The following is a 16,802-nucleotide window of genomic DNA, read 5'->3' as shown; positions in this document are numbered from 1 at the left end:
CAGCCTAAGGTAAGTAGCTCCTGCTGGTGTAGTTGATTGTACTAGTGGGCACGTCAAAGCCAAAATCCAGATACATAAACACACAGTGCACTCTCACAGGACACCTCCACACTCTGTCACCATGTGCTGCCAATTAGCTAACAACAACATGATTTGTTTTCAGGAATACTGAGCTGATGAATAACAAAAATAGGAACCTGAGAAACAGGTCCTGGTGACCTGAATCCCAGGCAGCTCTCCCAGAACAAAACTTTCGGTTGTCCCGAGTCACGCACCCTGTTCCTCTGCTGGCCTTACAAACCGGAGCAGCTGGGCACCCAACCCACCGGCAACCTCACATCTTACCAAGGCTTCTGAGGGCTCATCACAGCCGTCATTACAGTCTATGCTCAGACTGCTTAGTAGGTGAAATAGCACTTGGGCATCCTAATGCACTCCGGGGCGTAAGATGGAGCAGGAGTGGGGCAGAGGAAGTACTGTCAGAGCCATGAGGGTCTGGAAATACCAGGAAGAGCATCATTGCTACATCAACCAAGGGAAAACAACCACTGCCATTTGAAAAAGAGGTTGCATAACATGAAGGGAAGAGAGGGCAGATAAATAGCAACAGCTACTTCTGATGGTAATGCAAGAAACACCATGCTACTGCCCCCCTCCAGAGACTCACCACTGAGGCCCTGACTGCCCCACATCTCCAGACGCAAGACAGTTGCATGAAGCAACTTCGGCAGGCCAGAGAAACCACTAGCAGCTAATCTGCCTGAAGACAGCAGCAATGCAGGCACTAAGAGATAAGAAGAAATAACCTAAATGTCTCTGACTTCATGCCCCAAAGGACAACTGCAAGCTGTGCCCTGCAGGACCAAGGGGCATTTGGGGAGTCATCTGGGGAGTCCCCACTGATGCCCAGATCCAGTGCTCCCACTGCCACACACCAGATCCTGCTAGGATGATCCTGGGAGGAACTGACAGAGGGAAAGGGCTTCAGACGGGGTCCGGAGAAGACACAGCCTAGAAATGAGAGCCCTAACTGAACAGGCTTATAGACAGAGAAATGAAGTGCTGCTCCATGCTACAGATACAGCCTGAGGGAAATCAGACTGAGACATCCAGAGAGGCCACATGAGCACAAACACAAAGGGAGAGCTAGGCCTTGGGCTAAGCAGTTACTTAACCTGAAGCAGACCCGTGGGTTCCTGGCATGAGAGGGCATTAGTGTTTTGGCTTGCCTTGCACAGGGAATGGGACACGCTGTGAACCTGGGCAGGAACATCATGAGACTGAAGGAACTGTGTAAGAACAGATTTCCATGTTATTACACATGGACTGTTCATTTGTCACCAGAGCTGGCTTGGTGCACCAGCTTGCAGTCCATGGACCACAGACACCAGCTGACAGGAAACCTGAAAGACTTCAAGGTGGAAAAGAAGGATAGGAACAGAAAATACCAAGAGAGCACCAGCAACATCTCTGCAAGGCTGATGGCCCAGCCTGTGGCCAGCAGAAGGACAGGGTTGGTGGAACAAGGCTCTGTTCCACAGAGACCTGAGCCGGCATTGCCCTCAGCTCCTTTGGCTGCAGCAAGCCATGGACTGAGCTGGGAGGGGTGACAGCACGGGGAGGAGGTGAGTGGGGACACGTGCAGCTGGGGCAGGAGCTGGTGACGTGCATGGCACGTCCCATACCACGTTGGAGGCTGTGCTGGTAAACCGGTCTGGCAGGCTCCCAGCAGCTCCCAGCAGCTCCCAGCAGCTCCCAGCAGCTCCCAGCAGCTCCCAGCAGCCGTGAGCCAGGTCCAGGCTGCACCTGGGTGGCTGGGTTCTGTTCTGGCTGCCAAAGCAGACCGCACAAAGGAGCTCTCCATGGGGTTAAGAGGGATAAGTGGAATCTTGGCAGGGTGGGGAGAGGCAGCTGGATGGCTGGGGGCCGGGCACTGCACCAGCAGTACTGGGGCTGGCTCTGCTGGTGCAGTCAGCACCCGCCATGGAACAGGTCTGAACCCAAAACAACGGCACAAGTGCAGTAGAGAGCAGAGAAGGGCAAAGCTGTAGGGCAAAGAGCCTGGGATGCTGAGCAGGACATTGCTGAGCCCCACACTTGCTCTGCAGGCATCAGTGAGAAGAAGCCAGACCTGCTGCCCCCTGCTCTGGCCCAGCAGCCTGGCCCCAGCCCCACCGCTGGTATTTCCAAGCTGGGGTGTGCAGTGCTGGTGGTCCCCACTGCAGGCAGACCCCAAGAGCACACAGGAGCAAAGCAGGAGTGAGCCCAGGGAGGCACCTTGTTGTGCCAGGGTCACCTCCCTGCCACCTTCCCTAGGCTGGAAGTGTGAAGCAGTGAGCAGAGCAGGAAGCAGCCAGCACACGGGGTGTGCTGTGGGCCCAGAGGGAAGCAAGCAAGAGAATGCAATTGAGGAAGCTCATGTCTCAGTTGTGTGCGTCTCAGCCAAAGTCCAAAGCAGGAGGCGCTTACAAAGAACAACAGAAAAATTCCAGCGATGTTATCTGCCCCCACAGAACAAGATTAGCCCAGAGGGAAAAAAAAAAAAAAAAAAAAAAAAAGCTGTTTACAAGCTGAGGCCAGCCAGCTCAGTGGCTGGAGCACACCAATGCGGGGGTCAGCCGCTGGCCTGGCTACATCTGCCACCTCAGAAGAAGCACAAAACTCCTCAATGCCTTGCTCTGGCCTCAGACCTTTGCACCACTTAGCAGCCCTGATGAGTGCGATGCTGCTGGCGGTGCCCGGTCCTGTGTCGCTATAAGAGCAGGCAGGTAGCCGTGCATTCCAGGGTACATGCAGGGAGCTTGCATGTGAACCCCTGCACACCTGGCCACAGAGAGGCCAACCATCTGCAGCAGAGCCATGTGGAGGCACAGCCTCCCCACCCCCCCCCCAGCATCTTTGCTGCCAAACCCCAAGAAGTTAAAGGAGAGCCTGCTTTCCCTGTAGCTGGCCACCAGCTGCATACATTGCTCTCAGCATGCACAGTCCATGCTTCTAGCAGGGCTATCAGGGAGCAGCCTTGTCCTTCACCCCACTTCCTTGGGACATTTGCACTGCTAGTCTCTGCCTACCACCAGACCTAACACCACTCTGCCTAGCCACCAGACCATCATGGTCCATGCCCTGGAGAGAAGCCACTCCATGCTCTCTTTGGATCTCTACTTGCTTGAATTCAAATTAAAGTGCTTTTAAGAGACTATAGTTCTTTCAGGGTTGACACAGCCACAGTTTGGAATGGAGGGTTTGCCCAGCTCGTGCAGTCAGATTCCCCATGTCCTGCATGGGGAAATGGTGTTTGCCCCCTTGCTTGTCAACATGAGACCCATCTGGAGACAAGCAATAAGCTCTTAAGATAAGATAGGCTCTTATTTTAGATCTCTAAAATAAGCTGCTGTTGGCCAGTACTCCCCTTTGTCAGAAACTCCTGTGAGACAGAGCTACACTCTGTGTCAAAGAGCTTAATATTTAATTGAACTTCTAAATCTTTGCTTGTTGACATAGTTACTTAAAGACAAATTGGAGAAACTCCATTGGAATTTGCTCCTGGTTCAGTGTTTATAGCACCATTGCTTCAGCTGGATTTCTCAGCTTCAAAGTAGAGTTTTTCAAACCACTGTGATCATCCTTACAAACAAAAAATGACAGCTCTCAGCATTCCTTTCTCCTCTCCCAATTGCCAATAAATGAATCTGCTTGGAAAGCACTACACGTGCAGCAGAAATTCACTGGATCCTTTCAAGATATGGCACAGAGAACTCTAGAAGCTGAGAGTGAATGTTTCGTTAAATTGGATGTCCCGACATAGTCAGATGTTGAGTAGAAAAGTTTTTAACTCCTTGGCAGTGCAGGGAGAGGCAGTGCATGTGCTCTCCTAGAGAGACCATGTAGGAATTGGACCATGAGGAATCCTTTCACCAAAAATGGAAAAACAGCTAGCAAATTCTGGCACTGTGAGTGGGCAACCTGGGATCTGGGCCACCTCAAGTCCAGCAAGAACTGTTTAGCCATGTTGTGCCTGGCTCATGCCTCCTCTTTCTCTTCAGGACGCTGTCACACTGGTAAGGAGCTGGCTATGGTTTGGTGAACTGTTCTGTCAGCTGCAACCCACTCCTACTGGTGTCTTCCTCAGGGACCCTTCCTACTCCCCCTTTTTCAAATTCCTAAAATTTAGGTGCCATCTTTGCATGATTGCAGGGGGTCATGTGAGGACAGAAGGTTCACAGAGAAAGAATTAGGTGGAAGCTGGTTGCCACCACCCTAATGTTTGCTCCCTGCTCCTGAGAGCACCCAGGAAGACCAAGCTGTAGCAAACATCCTGTGGGGCTCCCAGCCCTGGGAGCTGGGCTTGGCGCACAGCATACAGCCGGGAGCAGCTCCAATACTTCCCAGAGGCATTGGACATCCTGCACAGCTGATCAGCTGCTGTGCTGAGTGACTGTGAACATCCAGAGGTACTGGGAGAAGGGGAATGAGTAACACTCAGGAGACAACCTACAGTTGTGCATGGGCCAGAGGGGAGGGCAGTGGCATGTGGGCAGCTGCGCACCACAATTGTTTGCATGGTCCTTCATGACTGCATGGGAGAAGTGTGGCAGATGTTATGACTGCCTTGCTGTTTAATAGCTGTCCCTCCTGCACACAATGTTCCCTTGCCATTTTCTGCACCTCAGGGAACTCAGTGCTTGCTTTCATGACTCAGATCTGGCTTTGTCCAACCCAAGGTCTTCCCAAATGCCAGAGTCAATCACCCATGTCTCACATTGCTTTGCCCATGGGAGGTACTGCAAGCCAAAAGAATGCAAGAGGAGCAGCTATTCCAATGCCTGGCATCCTCTGTACTTTAGGGGGGAAAAATGCTTCAGGAATCCTTTGTGATTCAGATGAGGAATTAAGTTGATGTGGAGCTGATTTATGCACACTGCTGCCCTGCATCTGCCCACAACCATGGACCCAGTTACAGCAGCATGAGACAGTTTTACTTGATGAATCTCAACTTAGGTCACACCTCTGCATATTTCCAGCCTTCCACTCCACATTTCTGCTCTCTATCTTTGTCCTTCAGTGAGTGGGGGACTGCAAAGGGACTTCTTCTGGATGTTTGTCCTTCAAAGACAAGCTTTGTCCTTAACAGATATTATTTCAAATTGCTTTAGCTTCTATCTGCACACCTCAATTGCTTAGAAACTTGCAGGAGCTCTGCAAAGCCAAACATGGAGTTAGACTCCAATCCAAGAATTTTTGAATTATGAGGTTCCTCAGATCCTTCTGTTGACACTCAAATATATGGCTCACATGGTTACTCAAATTGTTCTGCAGTCTCCATGCAAAGGTAAATTACACCATATAGCAGTGGGTGGGTTGTAAGATGAAATGTATAGTGGGAATTGCTTGGTCAGAGGAAATTCCACAAAATAACCTGTGCCTGGTCTCCATCCATCAGTACCTCCTACATCCTACTTCTAACCACTCTCCACCTCTACCCCCAACCATACTTTGAGAGAGAGAGAGAGAAAGAGAGATAGATCTTGGACTGTAGGTCAGTGACTGGATTTAGCAAGAAACAGTTGCCACATATGCAAAACATTTAAAACATTGCAAAATAAAAGTGTTCATGTCTCTGCTTACAAAAAGCTCCTGTCCATGCCACCTCTTGTCCCCAGGGTTTTGGGAACATGCAGATATTGCCACAGTGATATCACTGGAGCTGTGCAGTCAATGCATGATGACAAAGGATAAAATATGGGGAGGGAACATCATCTATAAGCAAAACTGCAAGTAATACAAGCTAGCTGTAAAACAGGCTGCAAGCACCTTCCTAAGAATGAAAAGAAAATTTTGCAATGTTCTGGTGGTCAGATTGCTAACTGATGCCCACCCACATGTGTGCCTTGACCTGGGACACAAACACACAGGTGGCACTTCCAGATTCCAAGTCATGCAGAGCCAAACTAGTGCCTCTGGAGCAGCAATCTCATTAATTCCCAGACCAGGTAATCCACCCTCCATAGCACAGGGCTGATGACACCAGTATAGACAGACTGGGGAAGTCCCATCTCAAGGAAGCTGTGAATGACACACTCCTGGGGGTGGCTTATGTGATGACTTTAAGGCAGAGATGGCCAAGCGACAGCCCCCAGGCTGGATCTGATATGCAGACAATTTATCTGCTTTCCCGGAAAGGCGAGTCTGTCCATGGGCTCATTACAAATGGCAGGGCATGGGGAGATGGAGGAGAGATTGCAAACCTGGGGCTATACCAAGTCATATGAAGTGCCATGTAAATACAGCTGCAGTGGTTTGGGTCCTTAATACTTGAGAACTCAATGTGACAAGGAAACACTGCTTCTTCTGCACCAAAAAGACTACCGGGCAGCATGAAGTGCATCAAACAGGTCTGTGCTGGTCTTTGTGAAATAAAACATTGCTGCTTAGTGAATGGGAGGTCCTCAAGACACAGAGCACAGGACAATGGCAGGCAGTGTGGCAGACACACATCTCTCTATTGCAGTGCCTCCCACCCCCATACCCTTCCCTTGCAGGCACTCAGTTCCTCTCAAATCACCACAGGTTATGCCAGTGAAACATCCAGGGGACAACGTAACAAGATAGATCAGACAGCTGATATCAGATGAGGAAGCTCCATTTCTGGTCAAATTATTTTCAGTCTGGATGAGTTGCTGATCTGGCTTCTCCTTCCAGAAGGAGAAGGGACATGAATGAGTGTGAATAGGGAATACATTTTCATGCTTCATGTACAGTAAGCATGCTCTTTCATCTGCCAACCTGTTTCCAAAGTGAATGAGCTATTTACCACCCTTGGGGTATTCTGTAATTTAAATGCAGAGAGCCCCTTCTCCCTGTTACACTTGTACAGGAATTCCTGCCACCGACCAGAACTTGCACTCCACACTGCACCGCTCCTCCGAGACAGAGAGGCTTTCTTGTCTGGAAAAAATTGCAAAGATGAGGGCAGACACTCCCCTCATGTTTGCTTCTCACCTGGGTGTGCTTCTGCATATGAACTCTCAGTCAGACAGGTATATGTACGTGAGCATATGTTTATTAGCACTAAAAATGCATTTGTCAAAATCTCTAGAGTTAAAAAACAATCATTACATAATTACATTAAACAATTAAACAACTGATTCATCACTTAGAGGCTCACCAACAACACCTGAAACTCATCCCAGCCACTTAAGAAGGCAGAAGGTGACAAACAAAAGCAGCTCACAGAATGTCCTGAGGTTAATGGCCCTGTGCTCTGTCCTGGTAAGGGAAGATACTTTCTGTTCCTGGCTGCTTACGTCTAAAAGCTGATGGCTTCTGGGCATTATCTGCTCTAAGCTGCTGCTGCTTTAAGGCGTTTTGATACAGAGATATTCTATTCTATACAAGTAACCCTTCAGGTCAGTGCTGTGTGATTAGGCACTCACCTGAGATGCCTGTGCTGCCTAACTTCAGTCCCTTTATGATAGTATATACTTAGACCTCATTTCTCCAATAATGCAGTTAAAAACAAACCTCTTCAGCAACCTTTGAAAAGCTTTGTTGGCACTTCCTTCTGCTCTGTGGGGTCTGTGATCATAATGAATGTGCAGAACACAAAAATGCTACCTAGCTCAATGCAACAGCCTGCTCCAAGTCTCCTGAAAAGTGGAACAAACAGAAATGGGATGAAGTTGGGGAAGCAAGTTTAACTTTGCCATCACCTGCTTTCCAAGTGGGTAGCCATGCAACACTAATACCTTCAAGAAAGAATTCTCTGGGTTCTTTCACAACACAAAAATTAAGGGGGAAAATCACCACTGTGCTTTTATAAGCTAATAGAAAGTGTCATGGCCTGTAGAGAGCATCAGTGTCACTGTAGGTCCATGGTAAAATAATTTGTCTAACATGGGTCTCTGGATGAGCATATGTGTTCCACTGGGACACAGCAATCAAAAGCTGCGCTAACGAGGTAAAGACACTACTGCAGGAAGTTATACTAGCAAATCTCTGCTTGTAACATTCATGTGCTGGTAGCTCTGCTTAGACAATATTGGTGCATACCTGCTAGGAGAACACCGCTGGCAGAGTAATCAAGGCACCTAGTCAATGCCACTAAGAACTGATCTCGGTCACCTGGGCTGGTAATGCTGCACAGTAGTAGCACCCCATTGCTGACCACAGAGCCAGAGCTGGCATCAAGCAAGGGTCCTTCTCACAGTAGCCAGCACCCTCCTGCACCAGGGTGCACACTCACAGGGGCCAGTGTGCTGCAGCCATCGACAGACATCTGCATGCACATCCTTTGACACGACCAAGAAAGACAGCACAGCCACCAAAACGGATCCCTGCACCCCCAGCCAGCCATGTGATCAGGTAGGAAGTCTTTTTCAGAGGGACACTGGAGAAGAGGAAAGCACTGGTGGGGTGACTCCCTCCTGAGAGCTGATCTTACACTGTTGGCAATATTAAAGGCAAACAATGTTCCTGCCCAGGAAACAGGTGAGGACTATGTCAAATGCAAGAGAACATAATGCAAGCAAATGCAGCTCAAAATGCTTCACGAGTGCACCACCATTCCCTACATGCATGGGCTGGGAACAGAAATGACCTGCGTGAGGCTCCACAGCCACCCCAGGCCCAGTCCTTACCCCAAACCATATGAGCCCAGTACTGAGCAGGGATGACCCACGTTTTCTACAGTCTGCGATCCCTGGAGGAACTGTGGCACCTGTACCACACTGAGGGCTCCCCAGTCCCACACACCGGGGACTCCGTTGTTCCCATGCTCCCGCTCAGCCACTCCACAACCTCTGCCCTTGTTGGTATCAATGCACACCAGGATCGAGCACGCACCGCCTGTGGGGGCCGTAACACCAGGCAGCACGGCTGCATCTTGGCATCCTGCTCAGAAGCAGAACTTGCCTTAAGGCCTCCTTACGGGTTAAGAATCCCCAGCAGAGCACCCGCAGGACACTGGGGGCTGCTGGACTGGCGGCCCTGGAGCCCACCCACCCCTTTCCTCCCCAACCCGCCCAAGGAGCCAGCACCTCGGACCCAAGGGGGGCCACCCGAGCAGCTAGGATGTGCCAACTCCGGCGCCCTCCACACTGGAGGCAGCCGGCACCCCTCCCTCCCTCCCTCCAGTCGCGCCATGTCGCGACCACGGGGCGCTCGGAGCACGGCTCGCGGAGCTCGGGCAGCCCCACGCCCGCCGCAGCAGCGCCCATAGCGCGGCCCTCCCACCCCGTCAGGGGCCGGGCGGCCGCGGGCCGCGCTCCAATGGGTGGCGGGGGGCCGGGCCGGGCGGCCCGCCCCTGCCAGCGCCTCCATAAGAGCGGAGAGCGGCGCCCCGCGCCCGGCGAGCTGAGGCGGCCGAGCGGGCGCTGGCGGAGCGCGGACCCTGTGCAGCCCCAGGTCGGTGCGTACCCGCGCGGGCAGACCCCGGCTCCCCGGGGCGGCGGCGGGGAGGCCGCGGCTCGGCTCGCCGGGGCGGGGCGGCGCTGCGCCCGCCGGCCGCGGCGAAGGTGGGGGGTGCTCCGGGATCCTCGGTGGAAGCCGTCTGGGACGGGAGCGGGGAGCGGTGCTGCCCGCGGGAGCCTCGCCCTGAGCCGCGTGTCGCCTTGCAGGGGCCCGGAGCCATGGCTGAGCACATGATGATGTCCGTGAGCCACGGCGGCGCCGGGCTGCAGAGCTACCGGATGGGTGTGAGTGGGCTGCAGGGACCACCGCAGCACGGGCAGCACGTGCTGAGGACGCTACCCGCAGCTGGCCAGATGATGCCGTACGGAGGGGCTGGAATGGATGGTGTGATGAGGCCGAGACCCAACCTCAGCGGACAGATGAACCACCACCAGATGCAGAACGCGATGATGTTCAACGGCCCGAGCCAGCAGCAGCAATACATGGGGCCAGTGGGCACCCAGCAGCTCATGGCTAGCATGCACCTACAAAAACTCAACACCCAGTACCAGGGTCACCCGCTGGGTATGAGCAACGGGCCCATGGGAGCTGGTGCTCAGCAGTACAGAGTGGGGCCAAGCCAGCACCCAGGCATGCAGCACATGCCCTCACCAGCGCTGACCTTGAATGTTATGGACACTGATCTCATAGATGAGGAGGTTTTGACGTCCCTTGTCCTGGAACTGGGGTTGGACCGGATTCAGGAGCTGCCAGAGCTGTTCTTGGGACAAAACGAGTTCGACTTCATTTCAGACTTTGTTAGCAAACAGCAGCCCAGTGCCATCAGCTGTTGAGGGGTTTTGAGCTCCTCCTTGTGTCTTAGTGGTTTTGAGTTTGTTTATAACTTCCTTCTCCACCTGCCATCCTCCTCCCTTCCCATGCCTTGCCCTGTCCTGGATTCCTGACCTCCCCAAGGAGACAATCATCGGACACTGGCTTGCAATGGATTGCTTTTCTCTTCTGTGTGGTTTTTCATTTGGGAGTTCCTGGGGAGGGGGTGTGTACCCCAAACAGAACAGATCAAGAGCTCTTGCTGTAGAGCTGCCTCTAAATGGCTTTACCAGGATTTCTGGCTTAGTAGAAATAATGAACTTATGACTTGCCACAACTAGGCTTTGAGCACAGGAAGTGATGGGCAGCTGGCAACCCTGCTGGTAGCTGGATTTGCTGGAGGATTCTGTCATGCCAGCAAAGTTAAAGGATCCCCTGAGAGAGGATTGTCTCCATGCCTGGTGCATGGTTTGAAACAATTTCCCCTTGCAAACATGGGTGGGGTTAGATATTTCTTGGGACTTCTTACTGTGACAGTAAAAAGGTCTTCAGTCTTGTCTGTTCAGCTCAGAAAGGGGTTACTTCCCTTCCAGCAAGCTATTTTTCCTAACTGGCTGAGAAAAATAAACTATGCATTGGGGAAGGGTGTGCATAGGTGCCTGAATGTTCATTTCTGTGATACTTCAGATCTCCAAACCCGTATAGCTAATCAGCTGTAAAATTTACTGAGTGTTTGGGCTGATTTGGGCATAAGGCTTAAAGCTGCAGTCTAGCTCCACTTTTTTTCCACCTCTGAAACCAAATAAAGACCATGCAACTGTATATTCCAGATCTAATCTTATTTATTTTTTCCTATGATTATTTATTTGCAAAGGGCTCCTTTTGTTATTTGGCTTTGGGACCGCTGGGAATGATGCATGGAGAGTACTGCAGCTTTAAGATGCTGGCTTCGAAAAAAAGAAAGCCCGGGATAGTTTTCAGGCTGCTCTTCAGGCAGTCACTTCAATACAAGGTCTTTATGCTGAACACACAGGGCTGTGTAAATCCAACACCCTTCTGAATGTGATAAAGATGACTTGATTCCTAATTCTCTTACTCAGAAAAGGTTAAATGTAAAAGCTAGTGGGGTTTTGTTTCCTCTGCTGTCTCTTGTTTCCAGGCACTGTGGAAAGCTCCTGTTAACTCCTAGTTGCTGCTGCCCCCTGCTGCTGACAGTTTCTGGCGGCTGTCACTCAATGACCAAGTGAGAATGTACAGATGAATTTGCAAATAAAAGCTGAAACATCTCCAGTGTGCATTTGTTCAATGCTCGTCTCTGGCACAGGTGTAGTGTTGAGTACTGGGGAGAAGTGGTTTGTTTTCTTGTTTTTTGCTCTCATCTGTGGGCTGTGAATTCAGTCGCTAGTGTTCCCAACCTGACACCTAAGCTGTAGGGGTTGTTTGTAGTTTAATGCTTGAACTAAGTCAGTCCTTCAAGTGTGACTGGGAGGATGAGATGTGCTTCCTCTGTGCTGAGGCTAGTTTCCCAATGTGGATGGTGGTTACCCTATCATGGTGGCTGCTGCTTGCAAGCTGTGCAGTCCTGTTCCTGCCTGATCCAAGGTGCCCAGACAAGAGGATGGTGACTCCTTATGCTTCTCTCAGACCAAGTGCAACTCTAACAGCTGGGTTGCAGCTATGCTTAGAGATCTCTGCTGCTGTTTTCTATACCACAAAGGCTCTAAAATTCAAGACAGTCTTTGGGATCTCTTATTCCTCCACAGCTGAGATTTTTCTTTTTAAAGGGTTGCTGACCAGTCTTCTTGCAATTCAGGAATATTCCAGGGATATTCTACTGCCTTGTAGGGATGGGGCAGTGGATGGTGTTATTGAAGTGGCTAGATAACTTTGACCACACTTCAGATTGTCAGATTGCCTGTCACTGTCCCCTGGCCCTGTTCCTTGTAGAGCTCAATAGCAAGTGTTAAAGTCCTGTCCTCTCCTTGTGCATAATCACCAAGTTTTTGGTGATTATGCCTGTGTAAGATGGAGAGCTGTCAAAAAGTAAATGGCAGGACTTGTATTGCAGGTGCAGCGAGAACTGCTTGGGCTGTTTAAGATGAAGAAGAGTTTTGATTTCTCTTCACAGAGGTTGTAGTTAAGTGGCTAGGAGTTGGTGACTGGTTTTATTCCTCAGAATGTTAATTTGGGGGTTCAATAGCTCTAGGCTGTCAGGCGTAGTTGGGGGGCAAGCAGGCTGTGTGATATGCTATCATGGCCTGTAGTGTTACAGCTACAAAGCAGGGAACCGTATCCACCCCACAGCTGCAGGACTGTCAACTTCAGTATTCTGTGAAGTGGTTTCCCAGGAACAGGAACACATTTCTCTGTAAGAAATATTTGGCATTTGATGCAATCTGGACAGAGGGACATGTCTGCATATCCTCTTGGCTCTGTCTCTACATCCTGTTGGAAGGCTGTGCAGTGCAATGTTGGTTTAAATCAGAGCGCAGGAGCTGAAACTACCAGAGATGCAGAGTGACTGTAGGATCCCAGTCAGAATTGTATTGGGAATTTGTCCTAGCAAGCTCAGTTGAGTTTATTTCAATGCCAAGTTGTTTTGTTTTTGTTTTGTTTTACAAATGCAGACTTCAGAGCAGGAATGAATTCCTCAAGTGTGTTACCTCTGCTTTTCCCAAAAATATAGTGCTATGGTCAGCCTGTGTGATTTCCTAGACAGCTCAAGCCAAAACCATGTATGGTTTCTGCTAGTGGTTTATTACTAGGTGTTTTCACTGGGGTATACTGGATGAGTCCAGCCATCACCTCCTTACTAATGCCTTCTTGGTTTAGGTGCAGTTTCAACTACACTTCTTCATGCTGCCTACTTTGTATGCCTTGTGTTAGTCACACATGACCTGCTGCAGCAGTACAAAGTGCAGCTTGGGCTGCTCTGTTCTCCTTCACCACCCTGCTTGACAGGGAAATCTGGCCATCCAGGTTTCCTGACAGGGTGGCTGGCATGGTGCAGTGAGAGGTGCCAGGTGGCATAATGGGGAGACCCAGCTACCTGGGTCTGCAGACTAGTTTCTTGAAGTCATTCAAGATTACCAAAAATGCATCTGTGCTCAACTCTGCCTTTTTCAACAAGCTGTCACTGACCTTTTCATCCAGCAGGAGGGCAGCAGGGTGATGGTCCAAAGCACTGATGTCTGTAGAGGGCTGGCAGGCACCACAGAGCACTGCAAACCATTGCTGAAGGACAGCACCAATCAGTCTGGACACTGAGGACAAAAGTGGCCTCCATGCAGGATATGTTCTTCCAACCCAAAGACGACTCCTTGTATCGTGTGTTTGTGTGCACAGAAAACAGGTGTGAAACACCTCTGATCTTGGCTGGACCCTCTGTTACAATCCAAATAGACTTTGTAATTATGCTCATGAAGCCTGGATCTTGAGGCAGCCTCTGGCAGTACGTGAGCATGAAAGTGCAGAAAGGCGTATACATCCCTGTCTGACCACACATGTTCTCAAGGTGACGGAGTTTGCTGATAATGCTTGGTGGTTCAGAGTAGCAGAAGACTGGAGAAAGATCTGCTAATAGTGACTGACTGGGCGACAGGATGAGCAATGACTGGTAAATATTAAATGATATGTGTAGAATTGATCTTTCTTGACTTCACACACAGTGCTGATCTCTTAAACTAGCTACAGTCCCTCAGGAAAGATCTTAGTGTTATAATGAATATTGCTATGAAAAAATCTTAGCATGCTGTTCAGCAGGAGACAGAAAAGCAACGGGAAGGCTGGAAGTAATTTCTCTCCATTAGGAGAGAAATAAAAAGAAGAATCAAACAATGAGTGTCCTACAGTATAAATACACAATTTAGCTGCATCCTGTGTACTGTCTGTACTAGTGAGTTGTCCCAAATGCTGTCCTTATTATCACAAAAAAAAAAAAAAAAAAAAAAAAAAAAAACAAGATAACAAAGCTAGAGAAGCTGTAGAGAAAGGGAAAACACCTGAGGCAGATAAATGTTTCACAAAAAAAAATAAAAATAAAAGCCAAAAAATACACTGTGACTCTTCAACTGGGAGGCAAAAGACTGTGTGGCAAAGTTTTATAGAACAAGTAACAGGGAAGGTGAGTGGGGAATGATTTTCACCAAGTGTAATGAAAGGTATCAGTTGATCTCTGCAAATTTAGGTAGTGGAGGCCAGGTTGACACCTGAGTGAGCAGAGGTATCTCTTCATGCAACATGTAGCTCAAACAGTAAAGCTCCTCCTGAAAGTGATTGGTTGGGTGGTGGGGGGAGAGGATGACACACGTAACATGAATTCTTTCGTATGATCAAAAACTCAGCAGACGGTTAAGAACTGTTAAGAGCAGAATAGGAAGCTCCACAGAAGCCATCCCTGTATGTCTGCATGGATCACCTCCAACTTGGGCACCGTGTGCTGTCCTTCTCCTACTGCTTCCCTGGCTTAGAGAGGGTGGAACTGGGAAAGGTTCAGAGAAGGGCAGCTAGGGTGTTCAGAGTTGTGGGGCAGCTTCTGTGTCAGGCCCGACTAACCAGAACTGTTCAGAAAGGATCTGAGAAGTGATGCCGTTGTTCACTCTTCTACATGTACAAGAAACAAGCATTAAAGGAGACCTGGCAAATTACAGGTCCAAAGCAAATTGAAGGAGGTGGGTTTTTCTACAGCAGGTAATTGGGCTGTGGTACTCCCATCAACAGGACATCGCAGATATGCAAGGTTGCTGAGGGTTTGAGGCACAGCTGTCCAGCTTCCTGAAAAAGAAATCCACAGAGGGTTTGTAAGCACATTAAAAATGTCTCACTTAGGATGCTGCAAACAAGAGAGGGTTAAGAACTGGAAAACTGGCCAGGGCAGTGACATGTGTGCTTGCCTTATGCCTGTGTTCTTCCAAAGCCATCCACTGAGAACAGTCTTGGAGGCAGGATATGAAACTAGACAGTGTTTTGCCTGACCCAGGATATCTCTTATGGCACAAGATGTGATAGGTGCTGAGACACGTGGCCTCAAACAGCAGATAGACAAAAAAATCAAGGAAAAAATCCACCTGAATAAAGGTCCTGGTTTTGATCCAGGATATTTCTGAGCCACAGATCATTCGATGCCAGAGAGTGAAGGAGCACTGCAAGCCTGCCAGGCTTCCCTCTGCCCTAGGCACTGCTGTCAGATGCACCTCAAGGCAGTGCTGTGTACCCCAGGAACCTACGGTCTGACAAAGCCCAGTGTGTCACCCATCCATGTGTGTATCATCCCTCACTGTCCATAACCAGAAATTTGGACATGGGCCAGAATTACACCGCCAAAAAGAGACAATGTCCCATTTGCAGCCAAAGGGATTGAGGACTTAAGATGATAACTGCTGGGGAAGGCCAAGGCAAAAGTCTATCTAGCCCTGGAGAGGAAATTTGAAAAATCGGGTGATTGTACATGGTCCTTCTGATGCTCCCTCACAGGTTTTGGAAAGTAGTGGTCTGAGGAGCTCCTGAGGCACCCGTTACGTCTTTACCATGTTAAATACACAGCTGTGGACCTAACCACCTAAACATACATTCAGTTTTTAATTCTTTGATATATTTTACTTCAGCAACATCTTTTGCCAATGAAATCTGCAAGGGAATTATGAAGGCGTAAGCAAGCTCTTGCTAAGATATTTGAGCTCTGTAAGCTCCTCTTCATTTTAAACCTGCCACCAACTTATTTTGTTGGGTGCGCCCTAATTCCCAATCATTCCATAGTCATCTGCTGCACACCAATAATGATTTTATAGCTTCTTCGATGTTCCTTACAGAGCCTCTTCTCATTCAATAATCACTTCATGATGTAGATTGTCACTACCACCTTTTTCTGTCCTGTCTAGTTTTACAGGATGGCATAAGAAACAGCAGTAGTTTAAACCATAGATGCATCATGGATTTCTCCAATGCTAAAATTAGATCTGGCTGTTCTATTTTTCATTCATTCATCAAAGAACCACATAAAGATTTAGACTGGAAGGGATCTTTGGAGGTCATTTTGTCTAATCTCCTGCTCCAGCCAGGACTGTCTTCACTAGATCAGATTTTTCAGGGCCTTATCCAGTCAAATACTGAAATCCTCGGAGGATGGGATTTCTCCAGACCCTTGTTTCAGTGCTGCACTGCTCTCATTTCTTTCCTGATTTCTTCTATTTCAAGTTGCTTGCAGGGTGGCACAAGCACTGACCTGCTATTTTCAGAGATCTGTATGCAGGGACTCCATATATCTCTCCCAGAGGATAGTATCACATGTGTAGTGGCCTTTGCATGTACTGCTGTGGTTCTCTCTCCTGTGAGCAGTACTGGCCTAGGAGATTGAGGAAGACCACCTCTGCATGTAAAAGACTAGTGTGATTGTTGCCCAAATGCCTTCATTCCTAAAAACTGCAACCAAGCACCATCCCTTCATTCTCCCACCATCTCAAATACTTTCCAGGGGTGTTCTCGATAGGGTCATTGTCCTATGTACACTACAACTGCCAACTTGTACAGACTGATGCCATCATGTCATAAGATGTTTTGCCCTCCTTGCTGCCCATGATCTGATATAC

At 49.3% G+C, this 16,802-nt stretch overlaps 1 protein-coding gene across 2 annotated transcripts; it reads left to right on the top strand.

The window, feature by feature from the left end:
- Window positions 1–9,262: 9,262 nt before the first annotated feature.
- Window positions 9,263–11,504, top strand: CITED4 (Cbp/p300 interacting transactivator with Glu/Asp rich carboxy-terminal domain 4). 2 transcript variants are annotated; one of them, XM_068657849.1, is made up of 2 exons: window positions 9,263–9,402; window positions 9,615–11,504. In XM_068657849.1, exons 1-2 carry the CDS (start codon window positions 9,268–9,270, stop codon window positions 10,239–10,241), a joined length of 762 nt encoding a protein of 253 aa, XP_068513950.1. In that variant the 5' UTR covers window positions 9,263–9,267; the 3' UTR covers window positions 10,242–11,504. The 2 variants fall into 2 exon arrangements, with proteins under 2 accessions (XP_068513950.1, XP_068513951.1); XM_068657850.1 differs by having other exon boundaries at window positions 9,331–9,406.
- The last annotated feature ends 5,298 nt before the right edge of the window (window positions 11,505–16,802 follow it).

Source organism: Anas acuta, chromosome 21 (genome assembly GCF_963932015.1).
Source record: "Anas acuta chromosome 21, bAnaAcu1.1, whole genome shotgun sequence".
NCBI classification, from domain to species: Eukaryota; Metazoa; Chordata; class Aves; order Anseriformes; family Anatidae; genus Anas; species Anas acuta.
Note: the sequence above shows the minus strand (reverse complement) of the source record. Positions and strands in the feature narration are given on the sequence as shown.

Excerpts from the sequence above, each read along its gene's own strand:
- CITED4 (XM_068657849.1), top strand. The coding sequence starts at position 9,268 with ATGGGTGGCGGGGGGCCGGGCCGGGCGGCCCGCCCCTGCCAGCGCCTC. Across the intron at positions 9,403-9,614 it reads CGGACCCTGTGCAGCCCCAG|GGGCCCGGAGCCATGGCTGA; the intron begins GTCGGTGCGTAC and ends GTCGCCTTGCAG.